The sequence below is a fragment of the Atractosteus spatula genome, chromosome 4 (genome assembly GCF_055471065.1).
Source record: "Atractosteus spatula isolate fAtrSpa1 chromosome 4, fAtrSpa1.hap1, whole genome shotgun sequence".
Taxonomy (NCBI): domain Eukaryota; kingdom Metazoa; phylum Chordata; class Actinopteri; order Semionotiformes; family Lepisosteidae; genus Atractosteus; species Atractosteus spatula.
The window spans coordinates 17,038,066-17,059,085 of record NC_142709.1 but is presented as its reverse complement, the minus strand read 5'-3'; the positions used below and the strand labels follow the sequence as shown (position 1 = coordinate 17,059,085).

Here is a 21,020-nt window from a genome sequence, read left to right as displayed (position 1 = left end):
TTCCTGCATTTTGCTGTGTGATTCCAAATTTAAATGTATTTGATGTAAGCATAGTCTAAGGCTTTGGAAGGTTAATGGTTAAAGCTTCAAAGATTGACCAACATGTTCACGAATTATCGCTTTTAAACGCATTCACGCATCTCGTTTAACGCAATACTATCTTGTCTAAACGCAAAGGGTTTCTCGTTCAAATGCACCTGTTTCGTTTAAACGCAAAAAACAAAAATTTCCGTGGCGATAAGTGTTGATATTGTAGCGCCCTTGTCTGGTGACGAGGAGGAGGCGCAGCCGGGTAGTGCATGCGCCGCAAGGGGGACTGGGAGTTATAGCCAGGGAATGGGGAGTGACAGCGCAGACTCTGTTAACGTAAATAGTCCTAATTGCATTTGTGTAAACAGCTGTTTAGTGTTTACCTGTTATTGTCTGTTATTATCCCCTAATGTGTAACCTGAATCTGTGTACAGTACGTGTCCCCCCTATTGTATGCGCGACCTAAGGTTTCGAGTTTATCTCTGTTGCCCATACTATAGCTAGATGACGGAGGCTAAATAAAAGATGCTTGTGTACCGGACAAGGGCGTTGTCTGGTTTCTTTTTCTGCGCATACCCGAATTAGCCACAACATTATATAAAGAGTAAAGACCAAATAACAGACAAAAAATGACCAAATTAACAAAGACCTAGTAATGAACTGCTTATCCTTAGCATTTTTTTTTAAATGAAACAATGAAATTTGCAGTGTAATTCTGCTTACTGAAATACGACAAGGTCTTCAGAAATATTTTTTAGACATTCTGTTTCACAGGCGTATAAGAAAGAGAACACATGACAAAACCATGTGTCATCCACCACCATGGGGAAAGGCAAAGAACTGACGAATCAAAACAGACGAAGTTGATCTTCACAAATCTGGTAAGGGATAGCAAAAATATCTCAAAAGTTAAATATACCATTTAGTACTATTAGGGAAAAAAATCAAGAAGTTCAAAAGCACTTAAACAGGTTAACTTACCAGGAATAGGACAGAAGTGTATTGTAACGCTTACGGCCGACAGGTACTGTGTAAGAGCCGGCTTACCAGAGCAGGTGACGTCACCGCCCTTCCCTGTGATAGCAGGACTACAGCTACTGGGCTGTAGAGAGATCTCTCTTTAGCTCACCGGGCTGGGTCCCTGCTGAGTGACGCGGGAGTCCCGGGTTCGAGCCCCTGACGGTGGGGGGCCGACCTAATGCGGCAAGGGCGCCTGCCTGAGCCCCCATTGCGTTAGAGTATTTTGTCCCCAGGCACAGTGAGGAAGATGATGGGGGAGGCAAAAACGAATCAAAGGGTCATCGTTGAAGAACTGCGGTGTCTGCTTAGCATCTTGGTGTCACCAAGCATCCAAATCAACAATTAGATTGTGTATCCATGCCAACAGGCTATTTGGAAGGGTTGCCAGGAGAAATCCCTTACTGACAAGAAACAAATTGAAGCTGCCATAGTTAAGCAGGTCCTATGGTCAGATGAGACCACTCACACAATCAGTACACTTGGTGTCAGAATGAGATGCAGACAAAGAAAATAGCCTCATACATAGTGTGACATATGGTGATGGATCATTGATATTGTGGGGCTGTTTTGCTGCCACTGGCCTTAGAGCACTTGTTAAGATCAGTGGCATCATGATCTCCACTAAGTATCAGGATGTTCTGGCCAAAAACCTGGTTGCCTCTGCCAGAAACATTCAACTTTGGTTGCAGGTGTACCTTCCCTAAACACACCTCAAAATCAACAAAGAAATGGTTGACTGTAAACAAAATCGACATTTTATAATGGCCAGTCTCAGTTTTCAGACAAACTGATTGAGCCCTTGTGGTCTGAATTGAAGAGGCCTGTCCATAAGCGTAGACATAAGGACATGAAGGATCTGGAGATTTTCTCTTTAGAAGAATTATCCAATGTGTCCTCCGAATCTCCGAAGCTGATGAAAGGCAGGTTAGAGCCGGTGTCAGGGTGCCATCTAACTAAAAGAAAGCAGGTTGTTTAGAGCCATAAGATAGCAAGTCTTATGAATAATGTCTTTTTGTGTTAACACCCCTGTGGTGTACTAACATCTGAAGACAAAGCCACTGGGCAGGGACAGACAGGGCTGTTAGTACTGCCTTGGGATCTGTCCAGAAATGTAAAGGTGGATTTAAAAGTTATAAAACATGAAGGACTGGGGCTTTCCAGGACCACGGCTGGAGACCACCTGACCTAACCCTTTTTAAAAGGTACTGTAAAACATAAGAACATAAGTTACGAATGATTAAAGGCCATGCAGCACTGTATTTGGTTACTAGTTAACTGATTAATCTGAGGATTTGATCAAACTGTTTCTCTAAAGTAGGGGGTGTCCAATCCTTGTCTTGGTGAGCCCATGAGCCTGCAGATTTTCAAGGTTTTCTGAAAGCAGCAGCACCCAAAGAACTGTGAGAAGCTACTACATTTGCCCAGTTAAACCACTAAAGTGCTGGTTTATTGCATCATGAGCTGAGCTGGAATGAAAGCTCAGAAACACATAGGCCCTCTAGGACCAGGACTGGACACTCCAAATCTGCACTGACAGGCTGAAGGAAAAGGTCATTAGGGGCCCTGATTCATATAAAGTATTTTGCAATGCACTGACAAAGTGAACTTCTTCAGAATCAACAGTGAAACAAGATGGCAAGATTGCAGTGTTAATCTAACCAGGATCAATAATCACTCTGGTTTAACAAGAATAAAGCATGTTAACTTTTTATATTTTACAGTATATCAAATGAAAACAGAAAAAAAGATCATTTAGTTCAATATTGTTATTCATAAAGTTCTTAAAATGGCAACTACAGTAATTCAGAAGAGGAGGCTCTGACTGTTGATTATACAAAGTAATCAACACATTCAGTTGAGAGAGATTAAAGGGGAAGGGAAGTCCACCGTTTGGGGCACTGGGTTTTTAAAAAAAATCACATGATTTCTTTTCATCATTTTGGACTCTTTCAGTTTCTGCATTGACATCACTTGTTATTCTCATCTGTTTCCTGTTGGTTGGTGTTCTGCACCTTTATCTACAGAGCTCGGAGTACTCAGTCTTTATAGCAATTCTGACTCTACTGTTGCTCAAACTCAAACTCCGGCCTGTTGCTTCCTCAAGCTTCCTGAAATTGAAAGCAACTACTGAGAGCCTGCACAAAGATCAGGTAAGCAAGTGAGATAGCCTCTGCAGGGTGTATAATTTATGAGTCAAAATTCTGATCACAAACACTTACTTTAGAAGGACAACAAAGATTAAACTAAACATATCTGGTATTCTGCCATAATGTATGTATAACAATATATGTATAACATTTTCCTATTTTCCTTCTAAAAGGCACAGAAGTTGTAATGTTCCTAAAAAAATTAGGAAGATGGTGAGAAAATTTGAAGGCATGCATTTAAAATGATCTTTAGGAGATCTAAATTACTCTCAAGTAAGAAATGACTTGTGTTTTCTTAGGAGCACTTTGAAGAGTTAGCTTCCTTGATGCTCTGCATTATGAAATGGATAAAGGCATTGGGTAGGAGCTCCACACTAGTGATCATTTGAACAAAAGCCAACATAATACTGTACATTAAACTATTGTATACCAGTTCACATCCAGTTCACTTGACTTAAAGTGAGTTTTGTACAGTACATTACAGAGTCTGTTCTTCTGTTGTGTTGTAATTAAGCCAGAGGAAAATGTAAAGAGATGTAGATTGAGAAGATATAAAAACAGATGGATTGGGACTGAATATAATGATATAGATAATTCCCTTCCTCATCACATGCTTGTAGTTGTGTGTGATAGTCATGCCTCTGCCTGGATTCAGCACCAGGAAAGCTCAACAGCTCACATCTCAACTAATTATAAAAATATTTATTAGCCTATGTTATGATATATTAGTTATGACACAAAGAGGCACATTCTCCTAATAGAATGTAATAACACTTGTTATTACTTGTGTAATTAATTTCTTCAATTGTGGGGAGAAAGTTTGTTAAAGCACAGTCAAATTTGTATAAATCTTAATCCTTGGAGCCCTACATGTGTGATATGTGGGGGGGATCTCAACTCTCAGGAGAACATAAGAAAGTTACAAGCAAACCTGTTCTGTTTGCCTTATTTATTACCTCCTCACGCCCTGGTTGAAAATGATGTGTCCACAAAAACACCTTAGACTTTTTATACCAGGCTTCAGGTTTCCTGTTTTTTCCTGTTTTATTTCAGTACAACATGAATGAAATGATTTTGATTGATTTTATCTGGAAAGCATTTGCCTTATTTGGGGAGCTTTATCAATCACTTTGATGTTCTGCTGCAGGTTCTGTTGTGTTTTCTGAGTGGGTATAGAAAGTAACTACCTCATTTCATAATTTGTTCCTCTGTCAATTATTCTTCAAATGTTCAGGAAGTGACACAGAAGAAGAGACATACACATATGTGTGATAAGGAACTTATCTAATAGGCAGTAATATTTTTGCGCATTTTCTTACATGGTGATTAACACATTTTCATCATCATCATCACTAGTAAGGTGTATGTATGAACCTGATTTTTCCAGTAATGTCGAAATGGATACCAAAGTCAATTTCTTGGATTCAAGCATCCCTCACTGAAGAAAATACAGACGATGGCTTAACAGAAGCACAAAGGTAAGTTTCAGAAACTCTGCATCCCAGCCACCTTCAAAAGCAAAGCAACTACTGAAACATTTACTTGCCCTTCATTGAAAATGTTCTCACCTAAGAGCAGGTCAACTACCAGACCGATAGAGGAATTAGGTATATTAAGAATTTATTTTTACTATATGATGCCCCCTGCTTCATTCTACAGCTCTGTAAGTTTCTTAAAATTTCCTCCAGTCGATGTCCACATATTTTATATCCATGTACAGTATTTACACTTTACAACCAGTAAATGTACAGTATCTGTGTAATAGGAGGTAATCAATCTGCATTAGTATACTGACTCACCTGTGTGTCTTCTGTGGTAATAACTGCAACCATAATGCATAATGCAACAATATGCAACCATAATGCATATTGTGTAGGTTTATGCAATCATTTTATTTATGAAAGACAAATATTGCAAAAAACATTACCAAATCTGTCATTTTGAAGAGCGTACTGTACATAATTCTTAGTATAATCACCATTTATCTTGTATGTTACCTATGTCTGTGGTGTCTTGCCATACTTCGGGAAAAAGGACTGTAAGAAAGTTTAAAAACAATGTTCAACTTTGTTACTACTGTATCTACATACACCTTTAGAAAAATAAAAGTAAGCTGGTTTTGCACTTATCTTTGGTTCATGTCTAATTCTAGGGGTTGAACAAACAAGATTTCCACAAGTGAACACAACAAAGTACTTATTTTGGAAAATAAGAAGTTTAACAACCTTATCCAAAATATAATCCCAAAACCATTTGAAGGAAGATTTTACAAAATGTTGGCATAGGCAAATATAGTGAAAGATAACAGGCACGAACACATTTATTATGTTATTAGAATGGAAAACAAATTAATGTGTCTTAATTTAATGATAAAAGAAATCAGATTCAAACATTTACAGCAAAAAAAGAAACAGAAATATGAAGCAAATTCAACATTCCAGGATAACCGCTATGATATATACCATTAACAACTTCGACAATCTGTTTTCCACCTTTTAAAGATCATTGCTGAGTTTTGTGACCGATTGTATTTGTCTAGTGATAATTCGAAAGCAGGAGAAAATGCATTTCATAACATATTAGATAAGAGAGTGCGGCCCTACATTGATCTCATCGACTCTTTGAGAATCTATGGAATTGAGAAGGATGTGGATCTGCCGGCCATCGCTGTCATCGGAGACCAGAGCTCAGGGAAGAGCTCTGTGCTGGAGGCTCTGTCAGGAGTGGCCCTGCCCAAAGGGAGTGGTGAGTCGGGCCATGATTATGTTCTTCACACTCTGCAGCTACTTTGTATAGGGAGAATAAAAACTAAAACTAACATTTTGAGACTTATGCTACTGGGTGTAATTATCATTACACTGGCATAACAAACAGGACTGATGCTACATCTAAGTGCTTTATTTTGAATAAGGTCAATTCAGTTCTATCCTCTTGGATCAATGTAAAAAAAAAGTGTTGAACCTCTTTATTTTGAAGAACTAAATTATCAGGACAATTGCCTTACAGCTGTCTCTTGTTGGTCAGGTGTTTTTGTTGGGTAATTAGGCTCACAAAAGACCTGTGAACACCTACAGTGTTTGATAGCCATGGTCCAAAGTAAAAAATGAACACCTCAAAACAGTTTGCTAAAGAAAGTCAGGCAAATTCAAAGGTGAAAGATAAGGGAAAACTTAGAACCTTAGCAAAGAAACTAGGTGTTTGAAAGTCAAGAATTTGGAATGTACAAAAGAAGAAAGAATCCACATTTATTATTACCAATTGGTCAAGACCAGGTTGGTAAACAAATACATATGCAGTTGATTGCTGATAAAAATTATCAGAGCACTATGGAGAACTTTCACTAAAATGACCAACAACATATAGAGGGTCAAAATAAGTACACTGCACATTCAATTTGTAACTGTACAAAATGTACAGTTTGTAATTCAGATAACAGAAATACAAAAGCTTCATCACAAGATACACACCTCTCATCAGCATGAAGAACAGAAAAAAAAAATTAAGTTTTTTTTTTCGGATTTTGCACATAAGTACAAAGATGGACCAGGATAGTTTTGGAGCAAAATTTTATAAAAAGATGAGACCAAGACAAACCTTCAGCAAAGTTAAGGAAAGAAAAGAACTGCAAGTCCATCAAAGAACATCAATATATCTTAGCAAGATGGTGGAGGTACTGTCATGATCTGGGATGTAACTAATGATAGCAATAGAAGAATAAATTGTAAGGTTCCCAGATAAACTCTGTTTATGTAAAAGTTTCCATATGTATTCAATGAAACTTCACCAGCACACAGCGACCCAAAACCATCTGACTCTTTGGGAGCATTAGTACCAAATGTGTAAGGCAATGCCACAATCACTAAGGGGCTGAAGTTTGGCACCGGTTCTGAAGTGTCAGAACTATGGCTTCGACCATGAGTGTAAGCTGTGATTCTTCTGTTGTTTCTGTAGGCATTGTAACCAGATGTCCATTGGAACTGAAGCTCAGGAAGATAGAAAAGAAATCTGATTGGAGAGGAAAAATAAAGTACAAAGACACTTCTTACGAGATTGATAATCCCTCAGAGGTGGCAAAATATATTGAAAAAGGTAGGCAGGATTTTTTTCAGAATTGCTCAAAACATACCATAATGTTTTCAGTTTTATAACATGTCTGCCTTATTTACTGAATAAACCATGTCAAGTGTAACACTGTTTCAACAGTCATTGATAGCTATTATAACAAGAACTGAACACCTTTCTGAAAGCAGGTGCATACTTTACGATCATAATACAATTTATTCACCTCTGAGAAACCTTGTAAACAACCATGTTTTTGAATCAATACGTGTGGATATGACAATTAATCAAACATATGTAATGCATAATCATTCGGAACACAAGTAACAATATAGAAAACAAGTATGAAATTAATTAAGAAAATATTTCCCGTTTAAATGACTGTACTTCTTAAACTTCCTTTCTTTCTCCTGCAATTAGTGTTGTGGGACTTTGCTGTTCACTGCTATAAAAAACAGTTATGTTTAGTAAACCTCAGTGAGCCCATGTTGATATCTGAAGGCATTAACACCACTAACATCCCCAGTGTCAATTAGTTGTCATACTGAACTGTTATAGTGTTCGCAGGTGTGTACTGCCATAATCCATAATTCTGTTGGTACTGTGCATATTCAGACTGCTCCATGGGGCAATGTTCTCATGATACAGTTGTTTGGGTAAGAAATTAACTTCACTTGTCCTCTACATTGGTAAACTAAGCTTCTTTTTTGGTACAAATCTGTACTATGTCACATACTATTTTATAAAAAAGGTGATACGATGTATAAAGATATCAGATAAATAAATACCTTCTTCTGTTTGCAGCCCAAGATGATCTGGCTGGAAGAGATTCAGATATATGTGATGAATTAATCTCCTTAGAAATTTTTTCCCCCGATGTCTCTGACTTGACTCTCATCGACCTGCCTGGAATAGCTCGAGTACCTGTGCGTGGTCAGCCAAATGACATTGGAGAGCAGGTAAGTCCCAGCTGAGACATGAAATAGATGTCAATAGAAAATGTAATTTTCCTTCAACACTGTTTCATATCAAATAGCCAAATTATTTTTGATGTTATATTACAAAAAAATTAAAAGAATTTATATTTGATCTATTTATCAATTAATGTTTAAGTCAACATTTTTCTTAATTTGTATTTCAGTGACTCAGATATTACCAGATTAATTTTTATAGATGCAAACATAAAATATGTGCCTGTGTGTCTCATGGAGAGCAAGCTGGGGTATGCGGAAAGACAAATTCCTAATGCAAGAAATTGTACAGTATATGGCCAATAAAGTGATCTTACGCTCAATGATCTTATCTGTGTTGCAAATCATTTTCAGTTTGTCAAGATAAAATGTCCAAATCTTGAGATCTTGTTTGAATGTTTCCACAGGCTGAAAGCAGGGAGAGGTACAGTATGTGTATCCAGTAGGCAATACCTAAGGCAATAATTTAATAGTCTGCCTTGCAAAGACTGGAGAGTCAACATACTTTCTTTGATCATTTACAATGATTTTCCTCCACACAAACAGTGAAATACAGCCTATAATGTTAATGCAGTCTTCTTAGAACTGCACATGGCAAGCAAAACCCTATAAGAATAGGGGACTTCAATTACCCTCATAGAATCTGGGATCAATTAGCTGAAACTGATACTGGTAAAAATGGGAATAATTACTTTCTTATTCAAATTATAAAAGCACTGAGAGAAGGAACCTGCATCGCTCTGATCTTTTCAAACGGAGTGGAAAGAAAAGACATAAGAGCAGGATGTGATTTATCAGACTTCTGTTGGGGGTGATGGTGGTGGTGGGAGTTCTTTAACCAGGTAGCATGGAGTGGACGGCACACATACTAGAACACACGGTTATAGGATGCCTGTGCCTTATTCACTAACTTGTATACATAAATCTGGGAAATTTGAAACCAGAATTGAAACCAGACCAACCCTGGTATAAAAACTTCCCCACCCTGACTCGATCCATTTTCTGCTTGTTAATCATTGGACTCCCCTGTAAAATTTCTTTTAAATGATGAAAGAGCAGAGCTGTACTTCTCTCTCCTAACATTAACTGTAAAGGAGCATGAACCCTGCTTTACCCTTTTTAATCCTACAGGACAGCCAACTCACTTCTCCCTTTTAATCTTTGGGAATAATTAATCCTTTCACTGGTCTAACTCTAGTCTACCCCATAACTAGCGACTAGACATTCATACCTGGGTGCTGCACTTGTTTATAGATAGAATGATTGCACACAACCTCAACAGATCTTACACTCTCTGCCTAGTGAGGACAATGCACCTTCTCAATTTGATTTGCCCTTCAGCCACACACACCAGCGCAAAGCATCACCGATGGCCGAGAGTGACAGTTGCTCCACCAAGGATGTTAAGAAACAACAAAATCTTGCTGCATGAAATATTTTTATAGTACACAAATTATACAGCAAAGAAGATCATGTCTGTAATCGCAATAAAGATTCACATTCAACATGCCATATTCTGCCATGAAAAAGTCCTTATTTACCAGAAACTTTAACTCAATAAGATATACAATATACAGTAAATCTATGGAAAGATCTGTTTTATTATAAATTGCTCTTTAATTTAAGACCAAACAAGTGATTTCTACTGTGCATTTGATCAAATACCCCTTGTTTCTTGAGGTTTAATGCAGTTGGTTATGTTTCTTTTCAGTATAACAATGTGATTTCTTCCTTTAATGTCAATAGAATGGTAAAACATGCTGTTTGTGGTACATAGGATATACTGTATATATAGTATATGGATGCATTTAAGGTATGGTAGCACAGTTTCTTGAAACTGAAGATTAACAAAAGTCCGTCCTTGCATTCCTTGTAAGTAGTGGTCCCAGATTTATGGCCTTGACTTGAGAATCACCAGACTTACTTTTTCATGGCCAAATGGTTTTATGGACATGTTTGTGCAGCTCATATTGTATGTCTCCTTGAGAGAGAGGTTCACAGTTCTTCTAGTCTTTATGGCACAGCAAGCAATACAAATGTCCCATTATTCAGGCATGTTGCAAGTGGGCAATGCATGCAGACGTACTTATTAACAAGCAATGAGTACACACGCTACCCTAATATTGAATAGTATGACATTCAAATCAATGAAACTGTTAAACTGTTTTACCATGTACTGTAATTCTCATGTCTGTGCATGTCATCTAAATCATTGAAATTCTTTGATATAATTTCCATATTCTTTAAAATAATATTTTACTGTGCAATAACAATTTCAATTTGAATAAGCTTCTTCACAGTATGTACACATTTTACAGTACAATCATCTGATTTATGGTAATGCAGTATTTCTAAGCTCCACCTTGACAGTGACAGACATACACTTGACATAAATGAAGCGAGTTAATTCCTACAGGTGAAACTTTTTGGGATGTTCAATGCTATATCGGTACAATAAACTATTACTGTTTCTTACTACTATTACTCATCATCATTAATTCTAATTGTAGTATTAGTATACTAGTAGACTTGAGCTCAGTGTTACCTTACACCAATACTACTCAATCAACAAACTTGCTTAAAAATTAAAAATTGTCATAAAACAGACTACAGTTTTCAATATGCATTAGTATACTGTATCTTTACTGTATCCATACTGTATCCTTTATTTTCAGATAAAAAAGTTGATAAAGAAATTTGTATCCAAGAATGAAACTATTAACCTGGTTGTGGTGCCCTGTAATGTGGACATAGCAACTACAGAAGCACTGAAGATTGCTCAGGAGGCAGATCCAAATGGAGAAAGAACTCAGGGTAAAACAATATTCTTCTTTAAAAAAATATATATTTAAATGGTACTTAATGTGGTTAAAGACTGGAAACATACCACATGATTCAAATTAAGCGATTCACAAAATCATCCAGTAATTACTTTTAGTAGGTAGCTGCGTCAGCATGCGTAGGCTGCAAAAGAACAAGTAAAGATTTATTCCATGCTGAAAAGGAAAAAGAAACAATGTTTTGGCTGTGGAGCCTTCTTTGGAAAGTTGTTTCTTTTCTTCTCTTTTCAGCATGGAATAAACCCTTACTTGTCCCTTTGCAGTAATTACTTTATCCCAGCTCAAAGTATTGATGCGACAACTGCCACATTCTGACAGAAAGATACAAAAATACTTAACAGATGAGAACTTGCACAGTCATAGGATTATAAAGTTGACAATATTATTTGGCTTCAGTCAAGTCATAAAGAAAGAAAAACATTTATAAAAATAATCTAATTTGATATTTTACAATCTTCTCTTGATTTGTAAAATGTTAAAATAGCCTTTTCAGACTTATATATTGATAATCAGGTATACAGAACTATATTTTTGTAAACAATCTCATGAGGCCTTTCTAATTTTCTGAAACAGATGATTTCAGTTTTTGAAGCATGATAAAATATTTAATGTTTAATGTTGTGTATTATTAAACAGGTAAGAATAAACAGGAAAGGTATAACACACAGATAATAGTTACAATCTTTTAGAATAGAAGAAATCTATGCAGTTCTGGGAAAGCTTTTGGGTACTTTTAGGTATAGCTCTGCATGTTGCACCAAAGTTCTACTCTTTTTAAATTTTGTTTTGGCATTTTTTGATGTCATTTTTAGCAATTTTGACAAAGCCTGACTTGCTTGACAAAGGGACAGAAAAAAATATCATGGATATCGTCCAAAACAGAGTCATCCCACTCAGCAAAGGCTACATGATTGTGAAATGTCGCGGTCAACAGCAAATCATTGACAAGATCTCACTAGAAGAAGCCACCAGGGAGGAGAGGGATTTCTTTGAAAACCACAAACATTTCCGGTAAGGCCGCTGGGCACTTACCTTCTCACTCTCCTTCGCAGCGCACGAGATTCATAGTCAAGACCTCTCAGCACTTCTCACACCATCCCCTTTTCCTCTGTAGGAGCCTCTTGGATGAAGGGAGAGCTACGGTTAAGTGTCTGGCTGATAAATTAAGCCTGGAGTTGGTGGATCACATTAAAGTAAGTTCGATTTCCAACAATCAGTCAGTGCAGTATTTATCACGGCTTTGGATTTTGTGCACATCCTTGTTTTTAACATTAGCATATGCAAAGCCCTATGAAATTCATAAATGATTACAGGTTTGGGGATTCTAATACTAACAAGTAATGCAACTTTGAGAAGTAATCAAAGTTGATCAAGAACAATCAGTCCACAACCCAGTTATTAGAAAATTAGACATATTGCTCTGTGATGAGGGGCATTTAGATGGAAACTTAATGAGTAGGAGAAATCATTCTTCACTTATCCTTATACTGTATGTGTATTCTGGGAGTGACCTATCTGAACACCTGGAAAAAGAAGAGAGAACAATCTTAAGAAGGCATACTCAGTGTAAAAGCTTTATTTATATATATTTACTTGGCACAAGTTAGAGAGTACAAATGCACAGTCTCAAAAGAAAACGGCATAAATATGCAAAAGCATAAATATAATTGTAAAACAATATAACTGTATGGCCTGTTTCACTTTTTCTCCTCCTGAGCCACATCTCTTACATAGAGGTGAGGCCCTTTATACTGTAGGTGATGTGTTTCAAACCAGAATCTCTCTTTACACACATAACAGATTACTATGACATTTGAACAGACTTTTTAAGTTATTTAAAGATGGGGATGTTTTTAGCCAATGTTTTATGTTGTTTTATGCCAATCTTGGAAAAGATTATATTACTTTATGTATAATAGTGAGTGACAGTCACTAAGACAATGTAACAAGTCACTCATGACTATTTAGAGATGTCAAGACAAATTTATTTAAAAAACTAATAGAAAATTGTGAATTACAGTTATTAAAACTGTAAGAGTTTTGAGTAAATTAAATTATCATATTTCTAGACAATGAATGCTAGCCCATTCAGTAGCCCAGTAGAATAATTATTTCTGAAATGTTCAGTTCAATTACTACTGTTTAGTAAAAGTAGTATGATAACATGAATTGCAATTGTTTTTTTTTAAGAAAACACTGCCATACATATCAGACCAAATTAAAGACAAAATCAGACTTACACTTGAAGAGCTAAAGAACTATGACACCGGACCCCCAGCGGACAAATGTGCAAAAAGACGCTATCTGATCAAAGTGAGTGTATCCAGTTTTCATCATTATTTGCTCAAACCCCGAACTTTGGGACCTGTGCCCCTACAGCTGTTCAAGGGCAAAGGTCTAATGGACCATTAGCATCACTGAAATAATTATGTGGAGATGGAGGTGAGATGCAAAAAGTGTAGTTATTACTGTCCACAAAATTATAACCATCTATTTAATTAAACATTTTCAACCAAGAAAAAGCATACTGTATGATCAGTCATTCTCTAGACCTCCATCTCCATTGTCTCATGAGTCTAGTACAGTATCTCATGATAAGCGACAAGAGTGTATGTTGACAAGTGACAAGTATGGAGTGTTTAGTTCAAATTTGGCTCAACCTGCTTGGCTGAGGGTTGACATCCTGGCCAGAGGACGAGGAGGCTAGGGACCCCCTTACAGAGTGAGGAGTTACCAAGGGGCAGCTGCAGAGGGGGAGATGGGATGCAAGAAGACGTATGCGAGGGAGCGAAGGGGATCATGTACAGTATTCATTGTGTTTCAGGAGTGGAAATTACATCAGGAATGATTGCAATTTCTGACAGCCAAGTTCAATTGAACTTGGTTGTCGTCATCCCTGCCGAAGCTTCATTACAAATTCCATTATTAAGATAATTTAGCTCCATCCTGTTTTCAGCCTTTGGTTTCAGAAATGCCACTGCTGAGTGTGGTAGAACACATCTCAATCTTGTCTTAAACCCGTTTTTATAACTAGTTGCTCATTGTTTAATCAAATGTAATAGCAGTATACAGACATACCCACCCTCCCAATGACCACATCTTGCCTCCATGATCCAGTTGCTTGAATTCAGTCGTCAAACTCGATGTCCAGCTTCAACATGAACATATTCTTCAAGTTATTTCACCTAAAATACTGTAGTTTATTCAACCTGAGGAAACGAAAATGCACAGAGATCAAGAAACTCATTTACTGAACATGTTAAAGACAAGACAACCACAGTTCCACTGCTTGAATGCTCTGGCAACAACACATTTAAAACTGACATTCTTGCAACAAGGGCTGAGGACAGAACACACTAATAAAGGTTCTCTGAGCATTGGGAATCTATAGCACTTAAAAATAGAAGATCCCAGTTTCCCCAAGGGCCAGACATGGGAAATCAACATCCTCACCCAATTCCACCCTTTTCTCCGTCTACAGGTATTAACAGAATTCATAAAAAAGATTGAAAATTTATCTCGGGGTATTAACTGCGAGAAACCAAATCTGTTTACTTTTCTGAGGCAAGAATTTAAAAAATGGAAAGAGAATCTGGATGCAAGAAAAGACTCACGTGAGTAAATTTAAAAACAAATCTCTCCATTACTTGCATTATTTTTTAAGTGTGGAAGAAGTCACAGTACATTAACACCAAAGAAGGCACATTAAGGTGTATCCCCTACAGTGCTCTGAAATTAAAGTTGTACAGGAAGTTTAAGTAGTTTGTAGTTTGGACAAGTTTAAGAGTCTAAATGTACAACTATTATGACCATGAATTAGTGTTTAGCAGTGACCACTGCATATGCATTAAAACTGCTACAGTATATACTAGATACTTCCACACATTGCACCACACAATGGCTATTTCTTTAATGTTATCTCCACCTTTCAATTATTTCTGAAAGGTCAGGAATAATCCCAGGTCAGGTTTCTATAATATGGTACAAACCTATCATGAAAAAAAACATTTAAATCACATCACCATAACCATTTTTCTACTCTATTCATTCTTCCAAAAAGGTGGATACAATATAGATGATAACAGAGAAGATACAGTTAATCTAATTAAAATAAAAAAATCACAACCCCCAAATTGTAAAGATTTTGCCAAGAATATGCCTGAGCAGTTGCTACTGTATAGTCAGGGGCACAAGTTCTTTGATCTCTGGAACAGCTTTGGCAAAAAGAGTAATAATTCAGGAACACAGTGTTAGATAAATTTTAAATTTACGCCACACACAGACAATGTACACTACATATAGACTTTCAAATAAGGCCTCTGGGACACCTTATGTCCTAAAAGACGCTTAACCAACAACTACCCAATGGAACAAGTAATAGGTTTATTCCATGCTGAAAAGAAGAGAAAACATTTCAGCTGTGAAGCCTTCTTCAGGTATACAATGCCTACAAAAGCAAAAGTAAGAAAACACTACCTTCAACACCAAACAGAATGGTGACACAATGGCACAGAGATATACAATAAATTCTGAAGAGCATATTTATCCAATTAGAAATCTACAAATCAGTTTCAAGTGAAGCATGTTTATTCTACAATCAATCTATCAAAGAGTAAAGATCACGAAAACTATTGCAATAGGGGATATCATGGATGAGTTATGTCAAAGAGAAACCATGCTAGAACTTGTCTATCTTGTAGTGTCACAGGGGTTATGGACACTACCTTGGGCATGGTCAGGCTCCCATTCGCCACATTCACACACCTTCTTAGCCTTAGGGTTCCTTTCCTTATTCTTTACACACACTCTCATCAGGGTAACAGGATACATGACTCCACATTCCAGTACTTCTGGGCCCTTTTGCCTTCCGAGTCTCAAACTCACCAAGTTTCATCATGTTGTTCTCACCGCTAGGAACCTCCTGCTTCTACTCCATTAGGTCACCGTCTCATACACAACCAGTGCCTCAGACTCCCAAGTCCACCTCCAGCCCTGACGTCAGCAGGTTGGGTCACACAAACACACACTACCTACTGTACATCACCGAGTCTTTCACACTACACACCGTGCCAAGACCCAGCACACACTCACAACCTCTCTTGCATCTCACTCTTACCCTCCTAGGTTGTGAATTCACAGCTGCCTGCACACCTCACCCCTGCACTACACCATGCAGATGCCTGCACACCTCACTCTGTGCCCAGCCACCACTGCACTATCTCCCCGAGGGCTGTAGCTAGATAGACCCCTCTCATTTCCCCAATACCCATGTATTGCCAGGGGGAGGGCTCCTCTACCACCCAACCCACTCTGGTCCACACACACTAACTCACTAATCAGCTCGCAAGTCACTCATACAGCGGATACCAACAGCCCTGCTCTCACGCCCTAACAGTATGCTGTCCCTTTAAATCTTCCAGTGATCTCATAAAGCTCAGTTTCTTCCATCAGTCTTCTCCTAGACTGATATTTTTATTCTATTCCTCACAGGCTACCCCTCCCACAATCCCCTCCGGGATTGTTGTTGTTCTTCTCCACCCCCTCACGGGGTTTACTGCAGCGGCTAATCAAGTCTTTGTTCACTCAAACATGGCAGGACGCTCTTCCAACATCACCCTGTCGAGTTACTAGCATGCTTCAGCCCATCACCCGTCACCCGTCACCCGTCACCCAACTGACGCCCTGCTCTTGCCCTCCTCCAGGGAATATTCAGTCTAGTTTTAAAGTACTCCTACACCTGCTGTTCATTCCCCTTTTTCACGTCAGGTGTGGTTTCCATGGCAACGCATCTCCCTTAATCTGGGGCTTTGCCCCCCACACCAGACACTCCCTGCATCGCACCTCAAGAGGAACATGTAAAGCAATTATGATGAAGATAATTAAGCTAAATTGCTTGGCTTTAGTACATTATTTCTGAACATGTGTTTTAAAATTTAAAAGACTAGATATTTATAATCTGTGACTTGTTTCAGCTGGCGCAGAATATTGTGGCGAACACGGGTTTCGTGCAGGAATAACCAAAACAATGTTTTTAGGGAGCATTCTTTTCTGAGCTCAAATATGTAACTTCATTTGGAGCTTGATGTGGAATTGAAGCTGGCAGCTCTCAAATTTGTGACATTCACTATTCAACCTGTAAAATATTACAATCACAATTATAGATAAAAAAGTAAGGAAAGAGTAAATTGAATATTCCATGTCAACTGTGGGCAAGTATGCTGGTGTCAATGCATTTTACCAGTTGGGGGAAGTGTTTTGACCATGTAGGTCATGTAGATACTGTATATGCACACATACTGTGCTGTATGTAAAGCACATACTCTTCTTTCTTTTGTGTAACTGCAGTCAGAAAATCTCTGGACGAAGCTTATGATTCTGATTTCCGTGGCCGGGAGCTGCCAGGCTTCATTGACTACAGTGTGTTTGAGAAGCTTATATGTAACCAGATTAAAGAACTGGAGAGTCCAGCAGAGGAGAAGATGAAAAATATCAAAGGTAACTTACAATACAGACATATGAGAAAAACACCACACTCAAGCAAGAGATTAAAAAATATATATATATATAATGGAAGATAGTGTCAATAGATGCTGTATGTTTATTTTTTCATATTTTAAACTCTTGTATTACAATCATAACAGCTTTTGATACTTGTGATCCTGCAAGTTTCCAAGTTCCCATTTTGATTAATCTCGCACTCAGAAATTGTTTTGCCATTTGTGGACTGTCTTAGTGACCTAAGAAAAAACTCTAGACCTTTGTAAAGAGATCCATCCATAAATTTTCTAATCACCTTATCCAATTCAGTGTCACAAGGGAGCCAGAGTCTATCCCATCAAACAATGGTTGCAAGGCAGGATTGTGGATGAAATGCCAGTCTATTGCAGGGAACATACTGTATTTTCACAAACAGACAGACACACTTACACCAGGACCACTTTTTTTTGAGAAGTTAATTAACCTAAACAGTATGTCTTCGGACTGTGAGAGGAAACTGAAGCACCCTAAGGAAACCCATACAAACACAGGGAGAACATACAAACTCTACACAGATAGCTCCCCAGAAACTGGGTGCAGGGCCCAAGCACTACAAGATAGTAATACTAACCACTGCTAAACAGAGTTGCTCTCTTTTTAAAACGTGTTTTAAATTAAATATATTTGTGTTGTTGTTTTCCAGACATGGTAAAAGAGAGATTTAAAGATGTGGCCTCTGATTGTTTGCAACAATATCCTACTCTAATACTGCTGGCCAGGGTAAGTTTCATGTTATAAATCTGCCTCACGTGTTGTAGGATGAAAGCAAGTATATGCCCAAAGATTTCAATCCAAAAGCTTTCTTAATAGGATGTTTCTAAACAAGAAAGCCAGAAACAAAGGTTTAAAAAACTGTCAAGGAGACTCTAGGTGGGCTGCTGTCTCCAGTAGATCCTCCAGGAGCCATAAGAAGGTGCAGTAACCTGTGCAAATATGTGCTCTGTATTTAATTACTCCTCACATGTATGCACAGCTGAAGCAACAAGCCTGTTAGAATGTACTTTTAACTGTGGTAGTGCTATACAATGAAATATGTCTAAAACCCTACATTCAAATAACTGTCTAGCAATCCATCCATTGCCTAAAGAAAAGAAACCAGCAAAGTAGGACTCTCTAAGTGATGGTTTATTGAAGGCATAAACTACTGTAAAATACAGATGAGCTTTTCACTGTTGTCTGTGTGTAATAATCCAGATTCAAGGTCACTCCATTTTAAAAGACTGTTCCTGCCCCCATGAAGTTCCACATTGCCTGATATTTTTCATCCTAATTAAAAAAAATACTGGATCATAGAAAAAAAGCATTTGCACAGGGAGCACACATAGGATAAAGGCTGCATGAAAGATGATGTCAGGATGGTTCATGGCTCATGGTAAATGACAAACCAGAAAAGTTAAGCTCACTGTGTATAGCATATGATGTACACTCAGGATGAAATCTTCCTTAGTATAAGGGAAAATAATGCAGTTGAAGAAGACAGATTGAAGAAGATCGAGTCAAAGACTAATTGAATTAGACAGAGTTTACAGCAAGAAATGTAGGAATGTAGCACAAGTAGGAACCATACCAGGGCAGAAACTTCCCTGTGAGCAGCATAGGAAAAAGTAAAGGTTAAATCCATGCTGAAGAGGTCTCCACAGTTCAAACAGCTTTATCTGCTTTTTCTCTTACTTTCAGGGTATATTTAACCTCCACTTGTTCCTTTTCAAGTAGGTATTATGTCTGAATATACAGGGCCTCCTGTGTCTTTTCCAAAGACATATTACCAAAAGGAAGTGCTTAGTATTTGCTTCTGAGGTCAGTTTTTTTTCACCTGTGTTTTTGTTAATCTTCAGGATAAAATTGATAACATACAAACAGCTCAGGAGAACATAGTGAAGAAGAGGCTGGAGGAGCAGTTTAAAATGGAGCGCATGATGTACACCCAGGATGAAATCTTCCACAATATAAGTAGAAGTTATATGAAACAAGCAGGGACCTCGAAAGAGACAGAAGAAGAATCCGAAGAACCCAAATTTTGCCACAGGTCTTATTTCGATATGTTTTGTAACATACGTTCATATTACGAGGTGGGTGACATTTTGTGTGCTTCACTTTCTCTGTTAACCTTCTGTTATTTATTGCTTACTGTTTACTTTTCATAAATTAACCTGAAGCCTCACAATCTGTTTTAAGGAAGGAAGAAAAAAATAGAGGAATCAGAAGAAATCCCATATAAATAAATAAATTCCATAAGGATCTGCAACGTTCTGGGATTTGTGTGCTGGAAATGATTATCAGTTTTATATAGTCAGAACTTTAAAAACATTTTTTTAAGTTGCGGTACATACCTAGGCACTCCATCCGGACTTTTCTTGTCTCTTCAGATTTTCGTCCAGCGCCTGGCTGATCAGGTTCCAATGCTGATCCGATACTTCCTCCTTCAAGAGTCTGCTGAACTGCTGAAGACAGAGATGTTTGACCTCATGAACGACAATAACATTGACCAGCTCCTTCGAGAGGGGACAGAGGTCAGCATCAAAAGAGAAGAGCTCCAAAACCGCCTTGAGCGCCTGCGCAAGGCACAACAGCATCTCAGCAAGTTCTACTGAATACTTCAATGTCAAGTGTCAAGCCAGGGATTTAAAAAGTCAGTTAATTCAGTTTCTCTTTGTCTCAATGTTATGACATACAGGACGCTTTCTGAATTCGGGTCAAATCATAGCAAAGTCTATGAAGTCCTGAACGTAAGTTTCTTAGGTGCTCATAAGGTGTGTTTTCCAGTATTAACATTACTAGTATTAGTATTCGTTTTCAGTTCCCCCTTGTGGATCCTCTAACATCTCTGCTTGAAACTGCATCTCATTCAATGCCATGAGCAAGATTCAGTCCTATTCAGAAAACGCCCCCTAGTTTAATATTACATTTTGTTCAGGGAAAAAGAGAAACATGCTCTTCATGGTATAAAACAAGTAAAAAGATGTATTTTTAAAATTGTAGCAAATTCTAAAAGACCATCCTGGAATATTTATATGCCACTAAGTGCATAATATCTTGTTACTATTGACTCTTAAACATGTGGTACCCTGTACTTAATAGACAAAGAAACAAAAACTCTCATCCAGGTTTTGCAGCTAACCAGAGTAAAGGCTTATGCTAGACAAGTGCTTTATTCCTTGTATGTAAGTCATACAATTTGATATTAGGATGCGTTTGTGTTCTTTTCTCATCAATACGTGGGTCTGTATGCCTGCATCTCTAAATAATTGGGGATTTGTAATTCCTTTTTGCGCTACAAAGGCTAGAAGAACTATGAGCCTCTCTCTCAAGGAGAAATAACAGTTGCAAAAATGTGGCCATAAAACCATTTGGCAAGAGAAGAGATTCCCCAACACCAAACACAAGGCCAAAAATGTATGGCTACTACTTAGCAAGAA

At 37.8% G+C, this 21,020-nt stretch overlaps 1 protein-coding gene across 1 annotated transcript; it reads left to right on the top strand.

Annotated features, from left to right (window-relative positions):
* The first annotated feature begins 3,125 nt into the window (after nt 1-3,125).
* LOC148835951 (interferon-induced GTP-binding protein Mx3-like) lies at nt 3,126-20,976 on the top strand. Its single transcript, XM_088913376.1, has 14 exons — nt 3,126-3,200; nt 4,585-4,675; nt 5,737-5,942; nt 7,149-7,286; nt 8,061-8,215; nt 10,903-11,041; nt 11,880-12,078; nt 12,182-12,260; nt 13,258-13,380; nt 14,549-14,681; nt 17,413-17,562; nt 18,248-18,324; nt 19,440-19,673; nt 19,971-20,976. Exons 2-14 carry the CDS (start codon nt 4,587-4,589, stop codon nt 20,193-20,195), a joined length of 1,947 nt encoding a protein of 648 aa, XP_088769502.1. The 5' UTR covers nt 3,126-3,200; nt 4,585-4,586; the 3' UTR covers nt 20,196-20,976.
* Nucleotides 20,977-21,020: the final 44 nt, after the last annotated feature.